General features: G+C 43.0%; 1 protein-coding gene across 5 annotated transcripts in view; it reads right to left on the reverse strand.

Annotated features, from left to right (window-relative positions):
- The window catches only part of DNAAF9 (dynein axonemal assembly factor 9), a 149,414-nt gene that overhangs the window by 64,356 nt on the left and 64,404 nt on the right, over positions 1 to 20,654 (reverse strand). For 4 of the 5 annotated variants that reach the window (XM_079946548.1, XM_079946546.1, XM_079946544.1 and 1 more), the window contains 8 exons: positions 20,360 to 20,415; positions 17,976 to 18,111; positions 12,802 to 12,883; positions 11,079 to 11,115; positions 4,861 to 4,948; positions 3,640 to 3,716; positions 1,639 to 1,683; positions 1,226 to 1,271 (listed from right to left, as the gene is read on the reverse strand). In XM_079946548.1, coding sequence (XP_079802674.1) covers positions 1,226 to 1,271; positions 1,639 to 1,683; positions 3,640 to 3,716; positions 4,861 to 4,948; positions 11,079 to 11,115; positions 12,802 to 12,883; positions 17,976 to 18,111; positions 20,360 to 20,415 — 567 coding nt within the window. The remainder of the gene's footprint in view (positions 1 to 1,225; positions 1,272 to 1,638; positions 1,684 to 3,639; positions 3,717 to 4,860; positions 4,949 to 11,078; positions 11,116 to 12,801; positions 12,884 to 17,975; positions 18,112 to 20,359; positions 20,416 to 20,654) is intronic. The other variant, XM_079946545.1, reaches the window with a different exon arrangement.

Consider the following 20,654-nt stretch of genomic DNA (forward strand, 5'->3'; position numbering starts at 1 on the left):
TGCCCACCCACTTCCCTATGACCAAAAGCTCACTGAAATTAAGGTTCAGGCAGTAGCCACAGAATGGACTGAAGGTACAACTTGTACCCATATATACTACAACCAGAATCTTGGCTGGATGTCCACCATCCTCTTATGCATTGCTTGCCAATTTTCTTCATATCAGGATACACTGGGGTAAACAGAGGATTTGGATGTGGCTGGAAGCAACTGGTTTAGAAACCCTGGCTCCCCAAGACCACGCCAGCTCACCTCAGGGACCAATATTTCTGCACCTCTACACCCATTCCCTTGGCCCATTAGTTCTGCCTTCAGCACATAGGTCAGAAAGCTCTGTTCTCACTATCCCACTTCATAGGAGCCTCAGGCCCAGTTTTTTTTTTTTTTAACGTTAGTTTGTTTTTATTTTCATAAGCGCCTGTTAAATAAGGGCATAAGGACTTCCCCTGGTGGGGCAGTGGTTAAGAATCTGCCTGCCAATGCAGGGGACACGGGTTCAAGCCCTGGTCCAGGAAGATCCCACATGCTGCGGAGCAACTAAGCCCGTGTAACTACTGAGTCTATGCTCTAGAGCCCACGAGCCACAACTATTGAGCCCACGCGCCACAACTACTGAAGCCAGCGTGCCTAGAGCCTGTGCTCCACAACAAGAGAAGCCACCGCAATGAGAAGCCCGTGCACCGCAATGAAGAGCAGCCCTCGCTCGCCCCAACTAGAGAAAGCTCGCGGGCAGCAACGAAGACCCAATGCAGCCATAAATAAATAAATTAATTAATTAATTTTTTTTAAAAAAAGGGCATCAACACAGGCCTTGGAACACAGAGAAGCCACTGAAAACTTGGTCTGTGTTGAGGTAGGCTTGTCATCAGCTCCCATTTCCATGTGAGGTCAGAGAAACCTCAGCCACTTGGAGGAAGCCTTCCTAATCTCAGGAAGAGGTGTCTACCACCCCCACACCCTCACCCCCCCCTTCCCCAGCTAAGACTCTGCACCCAAGGGGCACCTAGACATGGGAGTGTGGATGTGGTAAGCCTTGTACAGCTGCTGGACACCCTCAGAAAGCACAGGCTCACCACCACTGCAGCTGGAACAGTCCTGAAAGTAGACTAGTTTTCTCAGGTAAGGGGTGGGCTGCCTAAGACTCCCACCCACTCCTACCTCACCCCTTGTAGATGGTCCTCTACAGGCCATTCCCTGCCAGCTGACCTGTAACAGCTCTGCTTACCGTCTTCACAAAGTATAAGCTATCTTCACTGTCCAGAGGCACAATTCTACAAGAGGAAATTGATGGGAGAGACATATATTAAATTTACAGTGTTCTCTTTTTTTCAACTTGGAAGCAACTCACACTCAGATCTCTCTCAGGGATTTTCAAAACACTGGGTTGCATGTATGCAGAATTCCACTTGGAGGGAACTAGGTTCAGCCCCCAACCCACCCTAGTCTTTCAGTGGAAAGCATTCAGGGCAAAGGGCCTCAGCTGAGCACAGCCACCTCCAAGCCCAGCCCTGGAGTGATGCCACTGCCAGGTGTAGAAGGGTGAAAAGATCATCCATGCCAGCAGTTACAAGGTAGTTGCTCTTCATTTTGCTCCTAAAACTTGCCCCCAGTGAGGACACACCATAAACATATACTTACCTTCCCTGATTATTCACAGCATGTATATGAAAAGCCATCTTGGAGCTGTAGACCCAAAACAAAATAAAACAAAAGTCAGTCTGCTTTTGTGACCACTGTGTTGGCATCCTCCCCAGACACCTGCCACTGCAATGCACCTGTGCTGGGCTCTCACAGCCACCAGTGAGTTGTGCGTCGTCCTTACCTGCCTTAGGGTATCATGCCATCAGCAAACATGGGGTCAGTGTCTGACTCCAGTCACGGCCCTGCCTCTGTGCAGATTCTCAGGGCTATCTTGACTCTTGGACAGAGCAGGAGAGAACTATGTGATTGCCATCCATGGCAGATTGAGAGTAAACCTCTACTTGCCCCAGGCCTCTGGCCCACAGCTTGACATATTCTCCTGCTCCTCCTCCTCTTCACCACCTTTGAAGTCAAGCTGCCAGCCCTGGTCGGAGTCAGACTGCTACTCACAGTCAACTGCTATGTAATAATGGGCATGGTCAGGCCTTCAGAACTGAGGAATAACCAGAAAACCCTTTTGGCATCAACTCTTTTTGTAAAAGAAAGTTTCTAAATTGAATTAAATTTAATTTTTTTGCCTTAACAAGTACTAGTCAGTCATATGCTAACTTTCCGTGTCCCTCTTGGGAGAAGATTTGCTAATTTGGTGCAGTTTGAGGGAAGTGACCATGTGAAGAGAAGGAAGTGGGGCTCTTGGGTGGAGGGCTGGCCCTGGAAGACTCTCCTCCTATTGCCTGGAATGTATTCTCTCCTTGTTCTTTCCTCCAGCCAGGGTGGTACACCCCATGCACAGGAGGCCATGGGATTGAGAGTGTGGCCTGCCCTAGAAAGGCAGAGTGGGCTAGGCAAGGCCCCGAGGACAGGAGGAATGGAATGACTTTGTCAGCCATGCCGATGATAGGAGAGGAGAACCCACTGAGACAGCAGCTCCCATTCACTTGCCCAATCACTCTACAGGGCAGGAAGATGATGAAACAGATGCACAGAGAGCACCCTATCTTGCCCAAGGTCACACAGCTGGAAAGCAAAGAAGCTTCCTTAAACTCAGGTCTGCCAGGAACAGACAGTTCAGGTCAGCACACAGCCTTAAGGGACCAAATTTCCTCTAGCCCTCCCCTCTCGTGGTCAGAGCTACAAGATTCAGAAGACCCAGAAGAAAGGAAAAGAAACCTGAAGCAAGCCTACAGCTTTGCACCAAAGAGTTCTGGTTCTTTCCTACACTCCTGGAGCTATAGCAATAGAATTCTTCTTGTTAGATCATTAACTAACTTAGTTTTCCAAATGTTCCTTCTCACTACCCAGGGCTGCAGATGTAAGAAAATGTGGGGTATGGAACTGAGGTACCACAGGGCACATCCCAGAAGTGTCCTTAAAGAAACTCTCTGGTATTGGTGTCTTTTGTCTCCTTCACAAAAAAGTACACCAAGTTGTCCTCATATGGGACAGAAGCTTGAGTGGACTGCGTTCAAGAAGGTTTAGCTATGGACAAAGACTACACAGAGATCCACTGTGATATGCCAGGACATGTGTGATGGGAAGACTGCCAGGAAGCCAAATTCCCAGACCTTCTAGACCCTGAGACATAGCCAGGCTCAGGGGTTTCTACCATCTGAGAGGCAGATGAGGCTCAGGGCAACTCTCTTCTAAGCAGTGACCATCTTCATGTGCCCAGGGCCCCTAATCCTAACAAACCTCACCACTCATGTCCCCAGCTTCATCTTTCTAACCTCTGAACCCAGGTCTGTCAGTTCTAATACTGATCTGCTTCCCATTCCAGCCTCAGGCAGTGTGTCTGACTCTCAAACAGTTCCTCCATCCTTGGCTCCTTGGCCTCTCAAATAAAACCCTGATCATGAATGACTCTCCTTCACATATCTTATTGATTTACTGGAACATTTCTCAAAGGGGAGACAGAATATCAAATACAAAGGAGAAAAGGGTTTTTAAAACACAAACATTAAAGAAAAGCTTTTATAGACAATATCAGTTATTGCTTACTGTAGCGCTGCCTTAAACTGCATCAACTCAAAGGAATTTAACCCAGATCCAAAGGTCTGCTCAGCTACCTCCTTGGCCTGTAAAATCAGTAACAAAACAGAGACAATTAGCTTTCACAGCAGGAAAGAATACACTTAGAAGGGCCCTTCTCACATATGGCCAGGAGAACACTTCCCATCCCCTCTAAGTGACTACTTTGTATACATCAATAGATTAAAGTGAAAACATCTTGTTAGGGGAAACAGGAGCCTGCTTTCTTCGGTCTGGGTTCACATGAAAACACTTCATTCAGGCAGGTGGGCACTGGAACCTGATCTGGTGACCTGTAACCAGCTGGGACGGTGCCATTGTGAGGCCTGGAAAAGCGCTTTCTCCTCCCCTCAAGATATCACTGCCCTCAGTGTTTCTGCCCAGATGCTAAGCACATTCAAATAACTAAAGTTATAAAAAATCAGTTAAAAAACAAAGGTGCAGAACTGATACTGAAGAATAACCTACTGTTTTGCATAAGCTTTCAGCTAAAGGGCTGAGAAATCCCAAGTACAGGGGGAATCAAGTTCAGTGAGGAGGGAAGATGGCAAGGAACTGGTGACAAGGAACTGGTGACTAGGCGATAGTCTCTTTGATATCTACAACACAACCTTTCCAATGTCAAATGGTTTGCTTCAGGAAAGGTCCTATTGGCACTGGGAGGCATCAAGCCAACTCGTTCTCATCTGTCACTGGGTCAGATATAGAATCCAACTCAGCACAGCAGGTTAACCACAAAACAGCAAGGAAGTAAACGGTCAGAGAAAGGGAACACATGTGCCTGTCTAGGAAAGACAAGTTAGAATTTCTAATCTTTAGTTAATTTTTTAAAACACAGAATTATAGGAAATAAAACTATGTAGCTCAAAATCAACTTATCTAACTTTATTAAAATTCACAGAACAATCTATATTTTTCTTTATTTTTTAACTTTTGAAAGACTTTTAAAAAACTGCTAAGTAAAACAATATACTACAGAATGATTTTTTTTTAACACAACCAGATATCTACAAAGAAGTGCTGATTAGCTGTCATTCATAAGACAAGCTCAGCACACTAAAGGCAACTCTTTGGTGCCCAAGTTCACACACAAAATTAAGTACTATAAGGTGTCCAAATTAAAAACAGATCGATAAAAAGTTTCACATTAAAATAACTACTAAGGAAAAAGAAATGCGGTATTTAAATTACCTTTGTTAGACTGGAAGTTTTAGCATAACATGCAATGGCAGCCAAAACAGCCTCAATAACAGCAGCATATACCTGTGACAAGAGCCTACTTTAAAAACAAAAAATAAGGGTTAACTACAGCATCACAAGGTTTCATCAAAAGCTGCGTGCACATAAATGACATTCTCTAAGAAACAGATTTTTAAACAGAATGAGAAAAGTATAATAACAGAACTTGTTGATTTCTAGACCTTTTAAAAGCTATATGCCCCGTTCCAATTTTTACTTTGCTCTTGTTAAACCATGATAAGAACCACCTTTTCTTAATTCTGCTCAAAAGACCAACCTTCCCTGTTTGTGATCCAACAGAAGAAAACTATGTAGACTCCCTGACCCTCTACGAGGACCCGAAAGGTATCATGACACAGACTTGCTGTTTTTCCAGGAACCAACCACAGCACACCTTCAAGTCGTCTCCTCCCCAGGCCTGCTAAGGGCTGGCTGCTACTGGAACCTCAGGGTGGGACCCCTCAGGGGGCAAAAGAGATTATCCAATTGAAGAGAAGACTCGCTCCACTTAAATGAAAAAAATTTTTTTTTAAATTGGGGTATAGTTGCTTTACAATGTTCTGTTAGTTTCTGCTGTACAGTGAAGTGAATCAGCTATACATATACATATATCCCCTCTTTTTTGGATTTCCTTCCCATTTAGGTCACCACAGAGCACTGAGTAGACTTCCCTGTGCTATACAGCAGGTTCTCATTAGTTACCTGTTTTGTTTTGTTTTGTTTTAATTTTATTTATTTATTTTTGACTGTGTTGGGCCTTTGTTGCTGCACACGGGCTTTCTCTAGTTGCGGCGAGTGGGGGCTACTCTTCGCTGCAGTGTGCGGGCTTCTCATTGTGGTGGCTTCTCTTGTTGCAGAGCACGGGCCCTAGGTGGGCAGGCTTCAGTAGTTGTGGCACATGGGCTCATTAGTTGTGGCTCGCAAGCTCAGTAGTTGTGGCTCATGGGCTCTAGAGCACAGGCTCAATAGTTGTGGCACATGGGCTTAGTTGCTCTGCGGCATGTGGGATCTTCCTGGACCAGGGCTTGAACCCGTGTCCCCTGCACTGGCAGGCAGATTCTTAACCACTGCGCCACCAGGGAAGCCCTAGTTATCTGTTTTATACATATTAGTGTATATATGTCAATCCCAATCATCCAGTTCATCCCCCACCTTTCCCCACCCCCGCCTTCATGTCCATATGTTTGTTCTCTATGTCTGTGTCTCTTTTTCTGCCTTGCAAACGGGTTCATCTGTACCATTTTTCTAGATTCCACATACACGTGTTAATATATATTTGCTTTTCTCTGAGTTACTTCACTCTGTATGACAGTCTCTAAATGCAAATTAATAGCCGGAGACCACTTTCTAAATAGCTCACCTGATCTACAGAATAGAGTATGCTTTTGAGGGGAAGCATCCCCTGCTCCTGCCCAACTTTGTGCTTCCTATCTGACTTCACACTTCCCAAAGACATTATAAGGTTTTTTTCTTGGGACTTCCCTAGTGGCGCAGTGGTTAAGAATCCGCCTGCCAATGCAGGGGACACGGGTTCGAGCCCTGGTCCGGGAAGATCCCACATGCCGCGGAGCAACTAAGCCCGTGGGCCACAACTACTGATGCTGCACTCTAGAGCCTGTGAGCCACAACTACTGAGCCTGCGAGCCACAACTACTGAGCCCGCGTGCCACAACTACTGAGCCCGCGTGCCACAACTACTGAAGCCTGACTGCCTAGAGCTCGTGCTCGGCAACAAGAGAAGCCACCACAATGAGAAGCCCACACACCACAGCGAAGAGTAGCCCCTTATCGCCGCAACTATAGAAAGCCAGTGAGCAGCAATGAAGACCCAACACAGCCAAAAATAAATAATAGGGCTTCCCTGGTGGCGCAGTGGTTGAGAGTCCACCTGCCGATGCAGGGGACACGGGTTCGTGCCCCGGTCCGGGAAGATCCCACATGCCGCGGAGCGGCTGGGCCCGCGAGCCATGGCCGCTGAGCCTGCGCGTCCGGAGCCTCTGCTCCACAACGGGAGAGGCCACAACGGTGAGAGGCCCGCGTACCGCAAAAAAAAAAAAAAAAAAAAAAAAATTAATAAATAAATTTATTTAAAAAGGAAGGTTTTTTTCTTTGCCAGACAGGGAATGCCATGAAGATTCCCAGAAAATCCAAGTCTGGTTCCCTTTTGGGCAGGGTTTCTCAATCTCTGCATTTTGGGCCAGCTAATTCTTTGTTGAGAGGTCTTCCCTGTGCATTATAGGATGTTGAGAAGCATTCCTGGCCTCTCAGTAGTAACCTCAGTTGTGACAAGCAAAAATGTCTCCAGACACTGCCAAACATCCCTGGGGATGGGGGGTTGGGGAGGGACTGGTGGGAGTAATGTGGTAGAACTGCCCTCGGTTGAGAACCATTGCCTTAGGGGAAGGAGACCCAGGGTCTTATTAGGAAAATTACAGAGAGAAGGGGCTCATCCACAAGGCCTCAAAGGCAAGGGAGGGGTTTGGCAAGTAACTGCCTTATCTAAGAATATGTTTATTTTTAAGCCTGAGAATCTTGTAACAGGTAAAGGAAGGCGAAAGGAGTTTTGTAACAGGGAAGAGCAAATTCTGACTCCACGTTGGTTCTGTTTCTTTTACTTTAACCTTTGCTTTTCATTGCTTTTGTTATTATTATAATCACTATCTATAGCTGTAAGCATACACAATGGCCTGCCACAGGGAACCCTGACCCTCTGCCTGACTGTTAAACTAAAAGGCCTTTGTTCAGCTCACAGAGAGACATCCTGACCCTGCCCACCTGTGAATGGCTGCAGAAAAGAAGAAATTAACACAACCCCTTCCCAGTGCAGGAGATATTCTGCAAGACAAACGGCCTTTTTACTTTACTGCTTCACCACCTCTCCCTCTGATTCTATAAAAGAAACTGGCATCCAAACCCCGGTAAGATGGTTATTTGGCCACCTTCTTGGTCTGCCGAATAAAGTCTCTACTCCTTGCCTCAACACCTCGTCTCCCGATTTATTGGCCTGTTGTGTGGCGAGCAGAGCGAGCTTGGACTCGTCAACAGTTTGATAGCAGGAAGAACACAGAAATGATCTGGTCTAACACTCTCATCTTACAGAAGAAACAAGTAGGGCCTGTAGAGGAACTCAGGTCTGCTCTCAGCCTGGTGCCTTTCCATTGTGCCACATCACACTGCCAACACCTTCAATTTCCTCCTTGGCTCTCACACCACACCTCTGCATTGCAGGTAAGAGATTTGAATAAGGTAGAAGAAAAAGAGAAACAACACATAACAAAATGACAGCTCCAAGGTTCAACGTATCCTGAAGATTGTTGACCAGGCCATGGCAGAGGGGTATGTCCTGGTAGGTAGGTAAGTGCCCGTCAGGGACACTGCCAAACAGCTTGGCCACTTCCAGGTATGACAAGAATCCTCCACATCTCAACACTAAGGGCAAAGATTTATAGAGGCCAAAGACATATAAAGATATCCTTACTCCCTCCCTCACCCAGCTTAATTCAAACATCACTCAGTACCAACACTGGTTCAGGCCAACCCCCTGCTTGGCCTTGTCCTATACAGACCCTCAAGGCATGAGTTCAGTACAAAGCTATCTGGCTTCTGACTCATAGAAAGGCCTGGACAGGAGGCCTGAGACCCATGATTAGGGAAGGGCCTGCTCTGTGCATGGATGGTGCTGCTGTTGCCTTCAGTAGACTCCATTAGGCCCCAATTCCACCAGCCCTGTGACTTAAACAAGTCTCCTGATGTGGGCCCAAGCACCTCTCAACACCAGTCCCTGAAGTAGAGCACCAGTGACTTTGGTTTAAGCAAAATGTCTACGGGTCTAGAATGAGGGTCCAGGGCAATGGCTAAGCACAGCTGGCATGGAAACACAAACAAGTGCAAAGTAAGACTATACATATCCACCAACACGTGAGAATGTGGTTGACTTGCTGCTAACGTAAAGAAAACCCACACACAAAAATTGTATGCACACTACAATTACAGCTACACAAAACCTATATGTATAATTAAAAAAAAACAACAAAAAGATACACATTAAGATACTAATGTGTGGGGCTTCCCTGGTGGTGCAGTGGTTAAGAATCCACCTGCCAATGCAGGGGACACAGGTTTAAACCCTGGTCCGCAGGGGACACGGGTTTGAGCCCTGGTCCAAGAAGGTCCCACATGCCATGGAGCAACTAAGCCCATGTGCCACAACTACTGAAGCCTGCGTGCCTAGAGCCCATGCTCTGCAACAAGAGAAGCCACCGCAATGAGAAGCCCACTCATTGAAGCCTGCTCAAATGAGATTGCCCACTGCAATGAGGAGTAGCTCCCGCTCACCGCAACGAAAGAAAGCCCATGCGCAGCAACAAAGACTCAACGCAGCAATCAATCAATCAATGTATTAAAAAAAAGAGATACTAACGGGTCATGTCTAAGAAGAGGAATTATGGTTAATCTTATTTTTTTCCCCTCATTTCTCAAATTTTCAAGTGTGATTATATTACTTTATATTTTTCCAACAGAGCCTTATGGGTTCTACCCTAGAGATTCTGATTCAGTAGTTCTGAGAACTACTATAGCCTGAGAAATGTATCTTTTAAAAAAGATCCTTAAATGATTCTCTGTGGCCTGTCACTGTTAGCCTTTGGGAAGCACAGACCTAACTAATTTATGCTAGGATATTTAATTAGGTAATAACAGAACTCTATTACCTTCATAATTCTGAAAGAAAATCCCTTTATGGAATTCAGAAATTCCTGCATTATTATGGACTGATTACATCCTCCCAAAATTCATATGGAACCTGTAATCCCCAATGTGACTATATGTGGAGATAGGGCCGGGCCTTTAAAAGGTAATTAAAGTTAAAGGAGGTCATAAAGTGTGGGCTCCTAATCCATAGGATTGGTATCCTTATAAAAGGAAGAGATGCCAGGGACTTCCCTGGTGGTCCAGTGGTTAAGAATCCGTCTTGCAATGCAGGGGACATGGGTTCTATCCCTGGTCGGGAAACTAAAATCCCACATGCCATGGGGCAACTAAGCCCACGTGCCACAATCAGAGAGCCCGTGTGCCACAACTAGAGAGAGAGAAGCCCACATGCCACAACTAGAGAGAAGCCCGTGCACCTCAACGAAAGATCCCATGTGCCAATGCAGCTAAAATATAAATAAATATTTTTTTTTTTTAAAAAAAGGAAAAGGCACCAGAGATCTTTCTCTCTCTCCATGTAAGCACAACACTAAGAAGGTGGTGGTCTGCAACTCAAGGAGAGAAGCCTCACCAGAAAGCAACTCTGCTAGTACCTAGATCTTGGACTTCTAGTCCCCAGAATTGTGAGAAAATAAATTCTGTTGTTTAAGCCACACAGTCTGTGGTAATTTTTTACGGTAGCCCAAGCAGACAAGCATTAATGAGTTTACTTCTTGTCTTTGGTTTCCTGCTATACTGGGGGGCGGGGGGCAGGAGAGAAGTCAACACTAGGCCCTTTCTAGAGAGTTGCATGGCCTGAGTTGAGATCCTAGCTCTGTTCCATAAGTCTCAGTGTCAAATTCAGAGGAAACACCTCTCAGACCAGATGTGGTTTCACACAGGTTCTACCAATGGGTTTCAGGATGTTTTATTTTTTGGAAAGCCCTATTAAAAAATGCACTATATAGAAAATATATTAAGAAGCGTTATGCCACTTAAATGCATGGGTGTGCAGGCAGGAAGTCTCTGAGTCTGGAGAGAGGAGCAGATGGCAAACCTGGCAGTGTCTCTAGCCTAGACTTCAAGATGAAAGACAGGGGCTGGGACATTCTGGGAGACTACACAGCTCTACTTTACTTACTTATTTTACTTATTTATTTATTTATTTACTTATTTGGCTGCATTGGGTCTTAGGTGCAGCAACGTGGACTCCAGAGAGCACAGCCTCGGTAGTTGTGGTGCGGGCTTATTTGCCCTGCAGCATGTGGGGATCTTAGTTCCACAACCAGGGATAGAACCCACGTCCTCTGCATTGGAAGGTGGATTCTTAACCACTGGGCCACCAGGAACGTCCCTCTGCTCACCTCTTAAGCCAAATGTCCTACCCAATGCTGATCTCAAAAGGAGGTAAATGGGACAATCTCAACATCTGAGTAACTCAATGTGAGAAAGAAAAAAATGTAATAGAAATGAAGACTTACATTTGTTCAGTTTTCTTGGGCAGCTTGTTGTCATCTCCTGTGAAAGAGGACCATGTATTAAGAATGTGACAAGATTACAGGAGATGCAAACACTTTCACAAGGAGGCTAGAATTTCTTAATTTGAAGATGTCAAGAACTTTTTTTCTTTTGAGTTAAATACTGTACAAGCACAAACAACAGTGAAACCTAGTTTCTGCCAGTATCCTCCCAGACCATCATCCCTGACACTGACCTTGACAACCAATCAGCATCACCACTAAACACCAGAGAAGACATGTAGAATCTTCATCTCTGGAATGTTTTTGCTTTTATTTTATTTATTTATTTATTTATTTTTTAACATCTTTATTGGGGTATAATTGCTTTACAATGGTGTGTTAGTTTCTGCTTTATAACAAAGTGAATCAGTCATACATAAACATATGTTCCCACATGTCTTCCCTGTTGCGTCTCCCTCCCTCCCACCCTCCCCATCCCACCCCTCCAGGCTGTCACAAAGCACCGAGCCAATATCCCTGTGCCATGCGGCTGCTTCCCACTAGCTATCTACCTTACTGCGTTTGTTACTGTGTATATGCCCATGACTCTCTCTCGCCCTGTCACAGCTCACCCTTCCCCCTCCCCATAACCTCAAGTCCATTCTCTAAGAGGTCTGCGTCTTTATTCCTGCTTTACCCCTAGGTTCTTCATGACATTTTTTTCTTAAATTCCATATATATGTGTTAGCATACGGTATTTGTCTTTTTCTTTCTGACTTACTTCACTCTGTATGACAGACTCTAGGTCTATCCACCTCATTACAAATAGCTCAATTTCGTTTCTTTTTATGGCTGAGTAATATTCCATTGTATATATGTGCCACATCTTCTTTATCCATTCATCCGATGATGGGCACTTAGGTTGTTTCCATCTCCGGGCTATTGTAAATAGAGCTGCAATGAACATTTTGGTACATGACTCTTTTTGAATTTTGGTTTTCTCAGGGTATATGCCCAGTAGTGGGATTGCTGGGTCATATGGTATTGCTTTTATTTTTAAATTTTTAAATTAGGAGGTATAAGTAAGCAGGCTCAGTTCTGCCTCTTTCTTCACCTCCTTAATTATCCAACCCAAGTCATGCTTCTTTCAGAGTTTCCCGGCTTATATAACAATGCTCAGGAGAAAACCTGGTTTCTGATGTACTCTCCTCTGTGGAACAGTGCTGGGACCCTCATTCATTCAAGAGTTCTTCTCTCTGTCTCTTTGGATGTCTGCAGCTTCTGGTTACCCCAGCAAAGAGGATAGCCTCAGTCAGCCTAGCCTTTCTGAATGGCTCCTCAGCATAGAGCACTTGCTCCTGTCAATGTTCCCAGCTTATGGGTACCCTTCTACCATGGCTCTTCCTCACCTTCCTCACTAGAACAACAGGCACCTGGCTGAGTCATCCAAACTCCCATTGCAGCCCATATCTCCTCCTGCTATCTCCAACTACAGCTGACGCATCTTTGCCTTCCCTCTGATACCAAGCACTTGGTCTCACACATGATTGGACCTAATATATATTGAGCTGATAATTATTCCTCCTGAAATACATTGTGAGAAATGTGTTAGGCACATCAACAAGGAATTACAGGCTACAAAATGAGTTTCTGAGGAAAGTAGTAAATCTCAAGTCCACTTCTAGTTCATGGGAGAAAATTTTCATTAGATAAGTTGATGAGATGACAACTTATATGGACTTACCCAAGTAAGGAACATGAGTAGCTCCAAAAAAGTATGTTCTTGAACAAGCAAGGGGTCCCTTTGGTGAAACACACTGTACTACCTGGATATCAGGAAAAAAAAAAAAGTAAAAAAGGAGCAGGGACTTAAGTGTGTACTGTTAGAGAAACAAAAAGTGTATAGTTAATAGAAATCCATTTTATTTTACCAACAGCTGATTTATTATTTTTTAAACGCATAGGGGAAAAGGTCACCTTTTTTTTTTTTTTTTTTTTTTTGTGGTACGCGGGCCTCTCACTGTTGTGGCCTCTCCCGTTGTGGAGCACAGCCTCCGGACGCGCAGGCTCGGCAGCCATGGCTCACGGGCCCAGCCGCTCTGCGGCATGTGGGACCCTCCCGGACCGGGGCACGAACCCATGTCCCCTGCATCAGTGGGGGGACTCTCAACCACTGCGCTACCAGGGAAGCCCAAAAGGTCACCTTTAATTGTTGTTTTTCCAAAGGTATCTTGTGTGTGTTTTATAACTTTGGCTACATTGTGAGGCTGCTGTTGGGTCAGCCCAGGATGCTAAAGAATTAACAGCTTAGAAAGAAAAGAAGACAAAATGTGCTTGGGTTTTGACTGTCATTAATGTTTAGTGCAGAACTTTCACAGTTTGGACCTTGGCTGACATGATATGCATATATGGGAAGGCAGCTACAAATTCAGGAAAGGAGGTGATACCCAGGTTCCCACCTTCACTTGTATTTTATCTCTGTACACAGGCCATCCAGAAGAGAAAATAAGTTCTCTAGATTTTTAAATTCTTATTTTTCTTCCCTGCTTAGTTGTTCATTTATACAGATGGAAATGGATGTCCTTTTCTTTTTTGAAAATCCAACAATCTCATCAGGGTTCCTAGGATAGTAGGTACAAAATGCAAAAATGCTACCACAAGAAATAGAGGAAAGGAAATTACCACAGTATCTTATTTTTTTTTAATTAATTAATTAATTAATTTATGGTTGCATTGGGTCTTTGTTGCTGCGCGAGGGCTTTCTCTAGTTGCGGTGAGCGGGGGCTACTCTTCGTGAGGTGTGCAGGTTTCTCATTGCGGTGGCTTCTCTTGTTGCACAGCACTGGCTTTAGGTGTGCAGGCTTCAGTAGTTGTGGCTCACGGGCTCTAGAGCGCAGGCTCAGTAGTTGTGGCGCATGGGCTTAGTTGCTCCGTGGCATGTGGGATCTTCCTGGACCAGGGCTCAAACCCGTGTCCCCTGCATTGTCAGGCAGACTCTCAAGCACTGTGCCATTAGGGAAGCCTAGCACAGTATCTTAAAAACAGCTAAATATGACACAAATATTCATTCCTTCTATTTTACTCCATTAAGGAAGTCACAAGAGAATATATGGCATTTTTCTGTAATCCAAGTTGTAGATTTGAAATAAAAATTTAATTCTGACTAATCTAAACTATACCATAGTGAATATGATCAATACTGCCATGATCCTAAATGAAAAATCATGTATATAATTCTAATTGTTGGTTAATAGGCTTATTTCCTCAAAACATGTTCCTTGGATTTCTAAATTTTCCCTAACTAAAGGTTTTTTTTTAAGGTGCCATGTATTTCAAACCTGCTTCCTTAGATGAGGTCACAAATTTATGTAAGCCTATATAAACATCAAATTTATTGATGTTTAGATGCAACTGACAAGGGATTAATCTCCAAAATATACAAACAGCTCATACAGCTCAATATCAAAAAAACAAACAACACAATCCAAAAATGGGCAGAAGACCTAAATAGACATTTCTTCAAAGAAGACATACAGATGGCCAAAGGGCACATGAAAAGATGCTCAACATCACTAATTATTAGAGAAATGTAAATCAAAACTACAATGAGGTATCATCTCACACTGGTCAGAATGGCATCATCAAAAAGTCTACAGGGGCTTCCCTGGTGGCACAGGGGTTGAGAGTCTGCCTGCTGGGGCACGGGGCGCGGGTTCGTGCCCCGATCTGGGAGGATCCTGCGTGCCGCGGAGCGGCTGGGCCCGTGGGCCGTGGCCGCTGGGCCTGTGCGTACGGTGCCTGTGCTCCGCAACGGGAGAGGCCACAGCAGTGAGAGGCCTGCGTACCGCAAAAAAAAAAGTCTACAAATAATAAATACTGGAGAGGGTGTGGAGAAAAGGGAACCCTCCTACACTGTTGGTGGGAATGTAAATTGGTGCAGCCACTATGGAGAACAGTATGGAGGTTCCCCAAAAAACTAAAAATAGAGCTAGCATGTGATCCAGGAATCCCACCCCTGGGCACATACTGGAGAAAACCATAATTTGAAAAGATACAATGCACCCCAATGTCCACTGCAGCACTATTTACTGTAGCTAACACATGGAACAACCTAAATGTCCATCAACAGATGAATGGATAAAGAAGATGTGGTATATATATACAGTGGAATACTACTCAGCCAAAAAAAGGATGAAATAATGCCATTTGCAGCAACATGGGTGGACCTAGAGATGATCATACTAAGTGAAGTAAACCAGAGAGAGAAAAAGATAAATACATATGATATTATATGTGGAATCTAAAAAAAAAAAAGATACAAATGAACTTATTTCCAAAACAGAAAGAGACTCACAGGCATAGAAAACAAATTCATGGTTATCAAAGGGAAAAGGGCGTGAGGGGAGGGATAAATTAGGAGGCTGGGGTTAACATATACACACTACCATATATAAAATAGATAACCAACAAGGACCTACTGTATAGCACAGGGAACTATACTCAGTATTTTGTAATAACCTATAAGGGAAAAGAATCTGAAGAATATGTGTGTGTGTGTGTGTGTGTGTGTGTATATATACACACACACACACACATATATATGTATAACTGAATCACTGTGCTATACACCTGAAACTAACACAATATTGTAAATCGACTATACTGGAAAAAAAATGTTATTGACATGTACATTAAAAAGGAAATTGGTACAACAGAATTTGCATGTGTAATGTAAAATTGCTCAGATAATCTGGATTTTCAGATTTAATATCACCTGTTAATTTGTAAATTATTCACAAATGGCACAGAAATGGAAAAGATAAGTATGTCACCTTGAAACAGAGCTGAATGAAGATGAAAGTTCATAACTAGGCCCCCTACCACCCCAGGACCAGGTCTCAGTAAGTTCCTTGACTTCATTAGGTTTTCACGTTTGTAAAATAAAGAACCCCAATTATTACAGAAAGTTGTATAAATAACCTGCTACATTTTTGTTTTGGTAATAGACTATTTTTTTTTAGAGCAGTTTTAGGTTGACAGAAAGACTGATCCGAAAGCACAAAGAGTTCCCACATTATCTCCTGTCCTTCCCTCTGCCTCCACAATTTCCCCTATTATTTGTCTTGTAATATTATATTTGTTACAACTGATGAACTAATATTGATAAATTATTATTAACTAGAGTCCATAGTTTACATTTGGGTTCGCTCTTTGTATTGTACATTCTATGGGTTATGACAAATGTATAATGACATGTGCCCATCATGACAATATCATACAGAATAGTTTCACTTCCCTAAAAATCCACTAAGATCCATCTATTCTCCCTTCCTCCCAAACTCCAGGCAACAACTGATCTTTTTACTGTCTCCATTTTTTTTTTTTTTTTTGGCTGCACTGCGTGGCTTGTAGGATCTTAGTTCCCCCGACCAGGGATTGAACCCAGGCCCTCGGCAGTGACAGTGGCAGTGAGAGCGTGGAATCCTTAACCACTGGACCGCCAGGGAATTCCCTTTACTGCCTCCACTGTTGTACCTTTTCCAGAATGTCATATAGTGGGAGTCATATACTATGTAGCCATTAAAGATTGCCTTCTTTAACTTAGCAATATACATTTTAGGTTCCTCCACGTCTTTTTGTGGCTTGATAGCTCTTTTTATCACTGAAACACAGTCCACTGTATGGATGTAACACAGTTTATTTATCCAGTCACCTGCTGAAGGACATCTTGGCTGCTTCCAAGTTTCCAAGTTTTGGCAATTATGAAAAGTGATGTTATAAGAAAAAATTCCTTATGTAGGTTTTTGTGTGGACCTAAGTTTTCAGCTCATTTGGGTAAATACCAAAGAGCATGACTGATGTTGAAAGTATGTTTAGTTTTGCAAGAAACTGCCAAACTGTCCTCCAAAGTGGCTGTACCATTTTGCATTCTCACCAGTAATGAATGAGAGTTTCTGTTGCTCCACATTTGGTGTTGTCAGTGTTTCAGCCATTCTAAGGTGTGTAATGGATGGCTAAATTATTGCTCCAAACATTTCACAGCACCATCCTCACTGACTCTTCTACTAGTCTGTAAGATCCTTCGAGGCAAAGACCATGACTATATTTTCCTTGCACCTAGCACAGTGACTGGCACATAGTAGACACTCAATAATGATTACTGAGTTAATGACTGAAAGCCCTTTGGCTTTGGAGTCATACAGACCTAAAAACAGAAATTGGCTAAGTCATCCACAATGTGGGTGTGCACTGGGGTTGGTTTCTTTTTTTGCAATTTTTTTGAGATAAAATTCACTATTTTAAAGTATACAAAAAAATGTTCTGGTTTTATCATTGTGTTCTTTTGTCCTCCTTATTGTTCCAAGATTCCTTCTTTTTTTTTAAATTTTTTTATCATTTCTTCTTTGTTTTGACCAAACTTCCTTTAGTCATTCTTTTAGGGTAGGTCTGCTGGCAACAAATTCTCTTAGTTTTCTTTCATCTGAGCATGTCTTGATTACCCCTTCATTACTGAAGGAGGTTGTCACTGGATATAGATTTCTAGATGATAGTTCTCTTTTAACACTTGAAATGTAACAGTCAAGACATAGCAAATTTAGGCTTGGAATGACTGTCTATTTTCAAGTTAATTTAAAATTCTTATTCTACTGTTGATACTACTTGGATAACTGAAAGTTTGGTTCGTGAAAGTATTTTTTTAACCTTTACCCTTCAATATTTAAAAATTAAATATGATACTTTCAAATCATATCTAGTACTTATATAAAAATACACAGTTTTTAATCACTTTTCACACCAAAACAACTTCAAGTTCAAGGTTAAATCAATACACTAGTTGGAAAGGTTCCATTTATCCAGCTCCCCTCCTCCCTATTTGATAATAAAACCAATTAAGCACCAGGTAGTCAAGCCACTCACCATGTGTTTGGCAAAGCTCCCGCTGGGACCAGTGCTGCGTACCAGGTGCCCTTCAGAAGGGAAGTTAAAGTTGCCAGCATTCAGGTTTTCTCGTGTGGAATGATTACCAAAGAGAACAAATGGCTGCCTATTAGGGCTAGAGTGGCAAATCAAAAACATGTAATTAGTGAAGAGAGTACTGGCTAGGGAAACTTCCAAATGAGTGAGTTCTTGGGCTTCTCTGACTGTCATCCTGCGGTTTGAGCAAGGTGATTAGTACAGTCCACCTAATGCTCCCTGCTGGTTGGGAAGAGATACCAGATTATCTTTGACTCCTCCTACTGACCCATAGGGACATACCTAAACCCAAGCCATGTTTATATTTTTAGCTTGTCCTGCTGCTTAAGGAGAAAGTTCTGTAAGTTTGCTGTCCACGATACAGAGATGGAGCAAAATCCCAGTTTTATACAATAGCATTTTGATAGAAATATACATTTTCAAGAATGATAGCAGTTGTGATACTCACACTGTAGACAAACAATAGAGCTGTTAACCATTCCCAAGTAGCTTTAGGAGGGAAGGAGGAAAGTAGGGTTGCAAATGTTCTCACCACCACACCTACCCGTCCCTGCACCCATCCCTCTCTTCCCTCTTTCCTCTTGGCTGCAATGCTTCCTCAGAGTTTCCCTACTTTCCACTCTGCTTCCACTCTGCCCTCCTATAATCCATTCTCCACATTGCAGAGAAGATAATCTTTTAAACATTCAAAGCCTTTATTTTCAGGAGAAGGGCTGAAATCTTTCACATGGCCAACAAAGACTAACATGGTCTGGCCTGGCCAACTTCTTTAGCTCCATATAAGACCACTCTCTCCCAACTTCCACACTCCAGCCAAACTCATCTTCTTTATGTTCCTCGACACACATTTCTTTTATGTTCCTTACGTTCTCATCTCAGGACCACTGCTTTTATCCCTTAATTATCTTTACTCATCATTCACATCTCATCTCCCCCCAGAGGTCAGCTCTCCAGTGTGGTCTTCACAGTACCATGTTCTTTTTTCCTTCAAGGCGTCAATCAGAGTTTGCAATTACATATTTCTTTGTGAGGTTGCTTGATTAACGTCTTATTTCTCCACCACACTATTCACTCCATGAGGGAAGAGACTGTGTCTGGTTTATTTTTAAATCATGTATCTCTTGCTTAGTATGTCACACCTATTTGTCAACAAATAGTCAATGACTAAAGGATATTTTAAAAAGATAGTTTCTGCTATGGATTGAATGTTGTGTTCTCCCAAAATTCAACATGTTAAAATCCTAACCCCCAAAGTGATGGTATTAGGGGGTAGGGATTTGGGGAGGTGATTAGGTCATAAGGATAGAGCCTTCATGAACAAGATTATAAAAGAAACTCTTATAAAAGAGGTTCCAGAGAGATCCCCCTTGCCCCTCCTGTTATGTGAGGTTAGAGTGAAATGACACCCATCTATGAGAAAGTGGGCCCTCACCAGACACCAAATCTGCCAGTGCCATGATCCTGGACTTCCCAGTCTCCAGAACTATAATGGAGAAATAAATGTTTGTTGTTTATAAGCTACCCAGTCTATGGTATTTTTGTTACAGGAGCTAAAACAGACTAAGACAGCTTTCTTTATCCCATACCCTTTCCTTAAATTGCCCTTAGAGTATGTCATGTGGAAAATCCTTTGTATTTCTTCTCATTGTTCGTAAACATACTTCCTTAAGCTTCAGACAAACTGGGGCTGTTAAAAGTAAAAATGACCCTGATTCTATTCTGATGCTTAATTCAAGTTAAGTGAGACTCTGTGCAGAAAAAGATGACTCTGAGTCCCAGCCAGGGTAGTCTGTCTCATTACCAGATTGGACTGCAATTGGGGAAGAAAAGAAAGGAAAGATCTACTCGCATTTATCCATCAGAGGAACTATCCGCTGCTGGGCCCTCCTGATTATCATTGCAAAAGAGGTACTGAAGGAAACACTTCAAGAAAACAAATGCAGCAACCCTCATTGCTCCCATGTCTTCCTGGGGCTGGACCTTTATGCCCAATCCCTTTTACTCCCCAACAAGCCACTGTTGATCACTGCCCAGCCCTTGGACACTCTGCTTCCTCTAGCTTTGCTGGGTTACTGATGGAATAAAAAATTCCTTTCTTTAGATTTTAGCAAGTTACAATGTTTTAAAAGCCACCTTAACATAAAACTTTAATACAAAAGCAGTGAAACAGACAATTTTATAGAGTATGGATTTCTTACTCTGTGATGATTAAAGTCAACCCATATTTTCCTGACTCCAGCTTCTGTACTTAGATTCTCTCCCATTTCCACCCCCTTGTCAACCCCATTTTCTCTATTACCATTCAATTTCTTTCCCAAGAATCTTACCTATTTTCAGTTATATGACTGGAAATCATTCCATGACTAAAGTAACTTCTGAATGGCTAAAAAAGAAGTCAACATTATATATATTAAGATCACAGTTTTATAAAACAATCACAAACCCATCATATATGCATGTATGTGTGCTTATAGTGTGTGTGTGCGTGCGTGTGTGTGTGTGTGTGTGTGAGAGAGAGAGAGAGAGAGAGAGAGAGAAAGAGGGAGAGATACATGTTTATAGATTGTTATAAGAACATGGGAGGACATATGTGGTGGATAACAACATGAATTTTGGGGATAG

The sequence above is a fragment of the Stenella coeruleoalba genome (assembly GCF_951394435.1).
Source record: "Stenella coeruleoalba genome assembly, chromosome: 15".
NCBI classification, from domain to species: domain Eukaryota; kingdom Metazoa; phylum Chordata; class Mammalia; order Artiodactyla; family Delphinidae; genus Stenella; species Stenella coeruleoalba.